The sequence below is a fragment of the Solenopsis invicta genome, chromosome 3, assembly GCF_016802725.1.
Source record: "Solenopsis invicta isolate M01_SB chromosome 3, UNIL_Sinv_3.0, whole genome shotgun sequence".
Lineage (NCBI taxonomy): Eukaryota > Metazoa > Arthropoda > Insecta > Hymenoptera > Formicidae > Solenopsis > Solenopsis invicta.
Genome location: NC_052666.1, coordinates 4,393,817 through 4,403,843, shown reverse-complemented (window position 1 = coordinate 4,403,843; position 10,027 = coordinate 4,393,817). Strand labels below are relative to the sequence as shown.

Below are 10,027 nucleotides of genomic sequence, written 5' to 3'. Positions count from 1 at the left end.
TTGTGCTAACACAAAAATTAATTTTAAAAATTGATTTTGTTTAAAAAACACACAAATACCTTTGCCACTTCTTTAATTTCTTTTTTCCTTTGTTCTTCCTCTTTCAATCTTTTTTCCTGCTCTTCTTTGTCTTTTTGTTTTTTCTCCTGCTCTTTTTTTCTCTTTCAGCCTTTTCTCCTGCTCTTGTTACTTTTTCAGTCTTTTTTCCTGGTCTTCTTTCTCTTTCAGTCTTTTCTCTATTTCCTCATTCTCTTTCAATCTCTTCTTCTCCTCTTCTTTCTGCTTTCTCCTTTCTTTTGTCGCCGAAGCTTTCGACAAGCCTACTTCGCTACCTGGAAAAAGCAAACCGAATTTTAAAAACACCTATGAATTGAAGTCAAGGATCTCAAATTGCGGATCCTGTCGAATGCCACATGCAAGCATGTTTGCCGTATATGTACGTGCTGAAGTGAAGAATGCGAGCACTTACGTACACGGCATGCATGTGTAAGATATCTTTAAGATAGAGTTAGATAATTCAGCGAGACTAGCGACAGTGTTGCGCGCGCCGCGGCTACTTGCCCAGACATTGGCCGCTTGAGATATGAAATGAAATCATTGGCTGTAAGAGATCGCGCCACAGCGTGACATTAACTAATATTCTCTTCCTATAAATCTCTAACACATGCTTGTGTACGGCATGTGACAAGATCCGCAATCTAGGATAGCTGATACAGATGTATACATAATTCTAAACAAAATATATTCCTAAAATGCGTGTTTTTATTTTTTTAGATGAATTTTATAAACATTTACAAGATTCTCTCAAACTGCGCTGCAATTTTATTGGACACAGTAAAAATCCGAATGTTATATCACGAAATTGAATTGCTAATCAATTTAATTATTTATTTGATACTTGAATGCATTTCTATTATCCTCCCTAATCCCGAAAAACTGTGAAGAAATTATTGCGAAAAATATTGCCCTCACCAGAGTTTGAACCTCCTGAATTCCTCAACTATCCGGGAGTAGGAAAGATAGTAGAGATGCATACAAGTATCAAATAAATAATTAAATAAATTAGCAATTTAATTTCGTAATATAATATTTAGATTCTTCTAAAGCTGTATTTGTCCAGCAAAATTACAGGATGCAGCGGAATTCTTGTAAATCTTAAATTTACCTAGAAAAAATATTTGAACACTAAGAACTGCTTTTGATCAGTGATGTCGTATTCATTATTTCAATTTGTTATTACAATTCCTGATCACATTAGGGTTTTCTAAATTTTACTTGTAGAAATTTTGAAATGAAATTTTTTACATGGAATGAAAAAAAGGAAATTTCATATTTTTATACAAAATGTATAAAGTATGTAAGTTGCAATTACTTTACGTACAAATTGTAATATAATTTGAAATTAAAAAAATGTTATTTATTAAAACTCGAACCATTGACCTCGCGATTGTGAGTTATGTGTGTTATCACTGAGCGATTTTCGACATAACATTTTGCAAAATTTCCATATAAGTCTCTTACCATTCTGTTACTTTGTCAAACGCTTGAGCATTGCGCTTTCTTTTTTATAAAAGTATGCGCAATAAAAGATGATATCAAGAATTATCAACATAAATATTGTTACAAGTGTAATTTTTTAATAAACAAGCCTGTTGTCTGGGAGAACGCTTCGCGGCCCTGTTTGCACTGCAGCTTGAACTCGCCTCGCAGGGACGACTCGGCTCGGGACGTAACAATATTACTAAAAACAAACTTTTGAAACTTATCATTCATTATTTTTTATAGATAATGCAGCAAATGGTATTGACAAATTACATAAAACTATAATTATATATATATATATATATATATATATGCTGAGAGAACACGTGTAATCGACTTTTTGAAAGATTTTTTCGATTCTGTAATAATCATTTGCATTCAAGTGAAAAATTGCGTACAAGTTGAAAAGTTCTCCTAGTAGTTTCAAAATGTACTGTCAGAATCACGAAACTGCAGGCGCAATATATTTCAAATCAAAGTATGTAAAAAGTACCTTATTGATGTGTAAAATTTTTGTAAAATAATATGCCGTACTACATAAATAAATAAATTTTTCAATATTTAAATGTTGTAGTTTAACACATTTTGCTGTTATTTTTATATAAAAAATTACAAAAGCAACAAATTGCGATAAGGTTAAATTAATATTAAGAATATTTAGCGCTTTACTAAGTAAATAACATAAAAGTTTAACAATTGAAAGCTTCTTAGGTTTTCTGTTCCTTTTCTTAATCAATAACAAACAATTTTGGTCACAAATACCTAAAACTAGCTAAAAACCAGCAAAGAGGGAAACAACAAAAACTTTTTATAAAGAGAAAATAATCCAATTTTCTTGCAATTTTAAGAAAATAATTTTTATGATTATATTTAAATAAACTTTCGTACAAGTAGATAGTCTAGGCGGGTTCTAATTACGGGGCAATGAGGGAGGTGAGGGGCGAGGGGGAATGTAGGTGCGGGGGTACTGACCGCGGAGTGGGTGGTGATGCCTGACCTGGGAGGTGGGGGTTGCCCCGCGGTAGAGTCCTATATAATCAGAGAAGCGACAACTCTACCCCCACCTAGAGTGCTATACCCTCACCATGGTTCCCATCGGGCCCGCAGCTGAAAAAACTAACCACTGAAGCGTCGTCTACAATACGCGGAGTAAAAAGAATCAGCTGCGGGCCCGATAGCCTAGGTTTTGATTGGTGCCGCGGTCAGCCAATCAGCAAGCGTGCCCTCAATGTCGCTTCTCTGATTATATAGGACTCTACCCCGCGGTACTGACCACGCGTGGAAGTCAGCCCGCGGTCCTACCCAAGAGTGGGGAGTGATACTTACGGGGAGTGGGTGATGTCACCCACTGACCAAGAGGTGGGACTGATTGCGAAGATGGGGGGGGTAACCCGTGCGGTATGTAACCGCCGATGTAACGGTGGGAGAAGGGGAAAACCCATAGTTAGAACCGGCGTGTATTATATTTTTATAATAACGCGGCAAATTTCCGCGACGCTTTTTGCGGTTATTTTCGCGGCTCAATTTCGTGGCGAATTTTGAGGTCGGCCGCCGCCGCAACCACCCACCCGAATGTTCGCAGATGCTCCCCCACGGCGCCGCCGCCCGAGCTTGGAAAAATCCGCGGATGAATAATTATGAAAAAAAATCTTTTTTAACACCGGACTCCGCCGCCGTACGCGAAGTCGTGCATAGAGAAAATAAAAATTTTTTTTAAAAAACTTACCATCTCTGCCTCGGTCCACCACTGCCGCCACCGCCATCGCCATTGCCACCACCACCACCACCGCCATCGCCACCATCACCATCACCACCACCACCACCACCACCGCCACCGCCATCGCCACCACCACCACCACCACCGCCATCGCCACCACCAACACCACCACACTACTATTAGTTTTAATGAATTAACTTGATGGTACCATTCGTACCATGCGACGTCCTGAGCCTATTCTTGAAAACATGCAAATAATTTTTGTATATTAAAGTGGCAGAATAGCCAATGGAATTATTCAATTTTCCCATTGGTTATTTTGCCATTTTTGTATACGAAAAATAATCGCATGATTTCAAGAATAGGGCCCCTGTTGTGGTATCCACAATTCTGATGGAAACAAGTTCAAAGCGGTATCGTACCGCGCGTTATACCATTTTGGTGGATACCACAAGCTCATTGAAACAGGAACGAATACCTGTTCCTCCTCCGTGAAGATCCATTTTGTTATAATATTTTTTTGCGACGTTTAAATTGCGACTGACTAAGCGCCGTCTGAGAGCATCCTCCGTCGCATCGCGTATTTACATTACGGCTAATCGCAAAAGTATAGAATAATGGTCAAATGATAAGACATGAATAAGATGAAGAGACATACGCCTTGACTTTATGCTCGCTATTATATTGTATTATAATTGTTTCCGGAACATCTATTCTTTTACCCATAGATTACATGAGAGTCAGTATTCTACTACATCTAAATTTCAAGTTTTGTAATTTTTTAGCTTACCGTTCAAAAGTTATAGAATATTCTTTATTAAAATTATATTTGATGATGCAACTTTCAGTCATGGCCTTGATAATGCTCGAATCTGCATTGTCATACTGCACCGAGTCTTGCTTGTGTAATTTTACCGTTCGCGTGACGCAATCACAGTCAAGGCTATTCTATAAAAGACTGCACTTGGATATTGAATAAAATTATATATATTTTGTTCTGTAACTTTTGAACGGAAGGTTACAAAAATATGAGATTCAGGGATTGAATGTATAAAAATATTATGTTCCTCGGGAAGTGGTTAGAGAAATTTATGTATTGCCAAAAAGATTTTAGTAACATCTATGTATTGTATCTGTCCGTGTGATACTTTAATTGTATGCGTGTATATCCGTATCCGACGGCAAGAATTATCGTTTATCGATTGGTGGGGATAGACTTTGGTAATTGTTAAGAATACCCACTGCACCTCCGATTTTGACGAAATTAGGCTCATTCGACGCGTTTTCACTCAAAATGAAAGAATCTGGCAAGAAAAAGTGTCGCTCTGGCCCGCGAACCGAGATATCAAGCGTTAAAGTTGGTGATTGCACAGGTTAAGATACCTGTCATCTCGGCGATATGTAGCAAACTGAGCATGCGCTGTGGTCACGTTTGCATGCTGGTGACCGCATGCGCATGCGTTTTAGTAACTTAATTTATTTAAAAAGTGTTAAATAAAAATTTTGAAATTTATGAATCTGTACAATATTTCTTATAATAACCCAACCTGAATCTTAGTTTTAAATAAAAAATTGTTTTGCATGAAAGTTGAAACTACCGATGTCTGTTTTACAGTGAAATTAACTTTCATCTTAATTTGCATGATACAAAGCACTTTCCACGTGAAGCGAGGTCCATCCCCATCCCACTTTCTCCACCCCCAGCGTACCCTCCCCCACAGATGTCTGCTTTGCAGCCAAATTAATTGTTATTTTAATTTACATGATACAGGGGCTTTTACGCGGAGCGAGGTCCACCCCCCCCCTTTCCACCCCCCCCCCCGCGCGGGGGGTGGGGGTGGAAAGGGTGGGGTGGGGGTGGACCTCGCTCCGCGTAAAAAGCCCCCTGTATCATGTAAATTAAAATAACAATTAATTTGGCTGCAAAGCAGACATCTGTGGGGGAGGGTACGCTGGGGGTGGAGAAAGTGGGATGGGGATGGACCTCGCTTCACGTGGAAAGTGCTTTGTATCATGCAAATTAAGATGAAAGTTAATTTCACTGTAAAACAGACATCGGTAGTTTCAACTTTCATGCAAAACAATTTTTTATTTAAAACTAAGATTCAGGTTGGGTTGGGTTAAAAAAAGGGTGGCGGGGGAGGGGCGAAGCCCCTCCCCTTTTTAAGCATTTACTTTCCGCACGATAACTTAATTAATTTATTCATTTATCACTGAATCACTTATATTGCTCTGTATTTATGTTTCAAATTCGCGCACTTTTTGTATGTGTGTGCCCATGGAGCATGCAAACGTGCCCAAAGCGCATGCTCAGTTTGCTACATAACGCCGAGATGACAGGTATCTTAACCTGTGCAATCGCCAACTTTAACACTTGATATCTCGATTCGCGGACCAGAGCGACACTTTTTCTTGCCAGATTCTTTCATTTTGAGTGAAAACGCGTCGAATGAGCCTAATTTCGTCAAAATCGGAGGTGCAGTGGGTATTCTTAACAATTACCTAGTTACCTAGACTTTTTCATGCCTCCGCTAGATGATGCAATTTTCGTCAGACAAAAGACAATGTATAATAGATATGTAATTAGCGCTCGGACATCAGTAGATGTCTGTAAAGCACATCAAATCTATCGTCGACGGTCCAAAAATTCCGCTGGATCGAATTGATCAGTGCCCGGAAATAACAACTCGCTTTTTTGAAGCAAAGTTCACACGAGATCAATATCGCGTTCTGCACATACAGGAGTACTGTAATTCATGTAAAGGAATAATTTGCGAGTGCTTCGAGACAACGTGTAATACGTACTAATAACTGTGACAAAAATGAAGAACATTGAATGTGAACTGCTCGAGCAATGCTCGCAGATCGCAAATTTAGCGGAACGTGGTTGCAACGCTGCGACGTGTGCCTCGTGCAGCTTGAAAAATGTAGTAGTGCCAAAGGTCCTCGACTCACCGTTGGCTCTAGACAATCCATAGTGGCGAGAATCGCGCGACTTGCGGTTGCAAAAGCGCAGTTAGAAAGACGTTTTGTGCACGTTGGAGGTGGTACGCACGCTAGTACTAGCGCCTGTGACAAAAAATCGCTCGTGTGGCGCGAGATTGAGGCTGCGTTTGAGTCACGTATTCTTACGGATGCGGTAATAAACGCAGATTATATTGAGCCGCGTCATTTCTTGGAGGATGCTAATGATTTGGTGATCGAGCAAGTTTCGAGATGCTATCGCGAAACATGGAAGTGTAAAGGTGAACACTGTATTCAACGATGAATTTGTAAACATTCATGACGATTGCGATAATAAAAATCTCGCGACGAAAAACTATGAACTATACAGAGCATCAAATTTGCGCGAATAGTACGAGCAGCGTGTAATCGAAGTGATATTAGCGATGCTCGATGAGTTTCAGGAACGCAATAGTGATTGGGCGTTACACCGAATACAGAACTTGATGGTGAATATAAACAAACTTAATCCTATGCACGCGGGATGTTACTTTGAAGTGCCGCTGTCGGTAAGTGACAAACGTGCAATAATTAACGTACATTCAAAAGACAATGCTTGCTTCGCGTGGTCGGTGGTGACTGCCCTGTACACCGCTGAAAGAAATGCATCCCTGGAATCATCTTACCCGCATTATTCGACTGTTTTAAAGTTTGACGATATACAATTTCCAATGAAAGTGAAAGACATTGGAAAATTTGAACGATTAAACGATGTGTCGGTGAATGTGTACGGTACCGAATTTGATAGAAAAGAAAAGATACTTTACATTGTACCGTTACGCTTGACTGAAGATAAGAAGAAGAAACACGTCAATCTTTGGAAAATAAACATGACGTCACCCACGGCCACTTTGCGTGGATTAAGAACCTGTCGCGACTGGTCAGTTCACAGCTGAGCAAAAAAAAAAAAACAAGAAATTCATTTGCGATCGGTAAGTGTAATAAAAAAAATGTTCACACATTTAATTATTGTTTAGTAAAAATAAATTTGTTTATTACAGTTGCCTGCATTACTTCTACCTAGAGGAAAAATTGCAGTCGCACGAAGTGGAGTGTAGGAAAGTAAATGACTGTGCCATCATACTACCGAGAGAGGACCAGAAATGGCTAGAATTCAACTCATACAACAACAAGGAGCGCGTACTCTTTGTAATTTACGCCGATTTGGAGTGCGTATTGAGGAAGATGAAGAACGAAACAGAGAATACATCAAGTTTCGCGTATCAACACCACGAGGTATTTAGCTTACTATGTTAAATGTTCGTTCGACGATGCGTTATCGATGTATTGTTTTCGCCGCGATAAGGACTGCGTCGCGTGGTTTGCGAAAGAATTAAAAAATCTGGCGCATGTCATGAAAGCCCGAATATTCGTCAATGTTCCAATGGAACAATTAACTAGACAGCAGAAAGAGGCATTCTTAAACGCGACGCATTGTCATATATGCGAAAAACCGTTTATATCAAATAAGTGTCTTAGCCGTTACGAGTGGCTTGATAATCGGCGGGTGCGTGATCACTGTCATTTGACCGGCAAGTATCGAGGTCCCGCTCATAATAAATGTAATCTAAATTATAAGAAGACGTACGTTATTCCGGTCGTTTTTCACAATTTGAGCGGTTACGACGCGCATTTTATAATAAAAGAAATTTCTACCGCGTTCGAAGGCAAGATTGATTTACTACCAATAAATAAAGAAAAATATATTTCGTTTACTAAACATGCTGCAGCTACCGGTGTAGAAACAGAATCGGGCAAAGTACGAAATTGTATACAATTTCGATTCATCGACTCGTATAAATTCCTAAGTGCAAGCCTCGAAAAATTGGCGTCATTTCTAAGTATTGATCAATTAAAAATTACTCGTTCCAAATTTTCCTCATTGTCAAACGAAGATTTCAAAATCCTCACACGCAAAGGCGTTTTTCCGTACGAGTACGTTGATGATGCCGACAAGCTTTTAGAAACGCATTTACCGCCGCGCGAATCATTCTACAGTTCACTTAGCGGGCAGACGGTATCAGAGCATGATTACGCTCATGCCGAGAACGTATGGCAGCGGTTCGCAATTGAAACCCTGGGTGAATACAGCGATATATATTTGAAAACGGATGTCTTATTATTAGCCGACATTTTTGAACAATTTCGCGATAAAAGCATGCAGAGTTACGGTTTGGACCCTGCGCATTACTATACATTGCCAGGCTACACATGGGATGCAATGTTGAAGAAAACGGGTATAAGATTCGAGTTGCTCACAGACATTGAAAAACTATTATTTGTGGAACGTGGGATTCGTGGCGGTTTAAGTCAATGCTCGATAAGCTCGAGCAGATATGCACAGGCCAATAATAAGTATACGAAATCATACGATCCGTCAAAACCATCGACATATTGTGAATATTACGATGTAAATAACCTTTATGGGTGAGCAATGTGTCAACCGTTGCCATACGGTGAATTTAAATGGGTCGAAAACGTTGACAATTTTAATGTAAAGGCAATCACATTGGACTCGGACACCGGGTATATACTGGAAGTCGACCTTACATATGAGAATCATCTGCACGATCGACACAGTGTCTTACTGTTTTGTCCTTCGAGCGATAACCTTCCAGGGTCAAAGCAAAATAAGCTGCGGCCCGTATTCATAGTCGTGACTTATTTTCAAGATCGTCTTAAGTACGGTCTTAAGTTACCCTCTAGATTCATAGTCATGAATCAAGCAAATGCTTGAGTAAAATCTCAAGTCAAGACTTGCCCAAGACGATCTTGTTTGGAAACGTCTTGTTTGGTCTCGACATGATTCATAGACAGATCTTATTCAAAATAAGACCAGACTTAAGACTATCTTATTAGTCATGAATTCATAGTCGTAATAAGACGTCTTGTATGACGTATATACAACCAAATAAGACAATCTTCGCCAAGTCGTGGTCGAAGTAGACTTAAGCAAAGCTGTAGAGTACTATTCTAACCTCAAATTAATGTTTGCTGGAGTTGGAATACTTAAATTTAAAAAAATGACAGCAAAGACAAGACTAGTTAATCGTAGATTTTTAATTCCTTTATTCTTGTAAAAACATGACTAGTATTAAAAAAATATACACTACTCAAAAAAAATAGGGAACACTTTCCAGACACCAAAAATTAGGCTATATTCAAATGACTGTAACTCGGTGAAAAATCATCGTAGGTAAAAAATAAAAAAAGCATTTTGAAGCTTGAAGATCGAGCTTTAACGTTCTACTAGCAGATTTTCAAAATTCTTTTAACTTCCTTGTCTTACGCAGTAAAAAAGCACACCTTGTTTTGTTCGTTAAAATTTTGTATCTTTGACACGTTGCAGATCGACCAACAAATTTTTTTCGAATAATTCAAGTAAAATTTCATAAACTACAACATTTCACCTACAAAATGCTTTTTTAAAAATTTCTCTACGATTTTTTTTGACCGAGTTACGCAACTTTGAAGCTAAACCTGCATTTTTTACAAATGATATCCGTACTCCGTGAAAAATCATCGTAGACAAAAAATCTAAAAACCATTTTAAAGCTCGAAGTTTCAGCTTTAACATGCTATTAATGGTTTTCAAAAATTTTCTCAATTTCTTAGTACTATGCCCCAAAAAGGATACACTGTTTTTTCCTTAAAATAACGTATTTTTAACAGCCTGTAGCTCAATAACAAAATTTTTTTCGACAAATCCAATACAAGTGCCATAAAGTATGACATTTTCTCTACAAAATGCTTTTTTTAAAATTT

At 38.6% G+C, this 10,027-nt stretch overlaps 1 protein-coding gene across 1 annotated transcript; it reads left to right on the top strand.

The window, feature by feature from the left end:
- The first annotated feature begins 5,873 nt into the window (after window positions 1-5,873).
- LOC120357221 lies at window positions 5,874-9,413 on the top strand. The gene is made up of 2 exons (XM_039447221.1): window positions 5,874-7,194; window positions 7,264-9,413. Exon 2 carries the CDS (start codon window positions 7,545-7,547, stop codon window positions 8,691-8,693), a length of 1,149 nt encoding a protein of 382 aa, XP_039303155.1. The 5' UTR covers window positions 5,874-7,194; window positions 7,264-7,544; the 3' UTR covers window positions 8,694-9,413.
- Window positions 9,414-10,027: the final 614 nt, after the last annotated feature.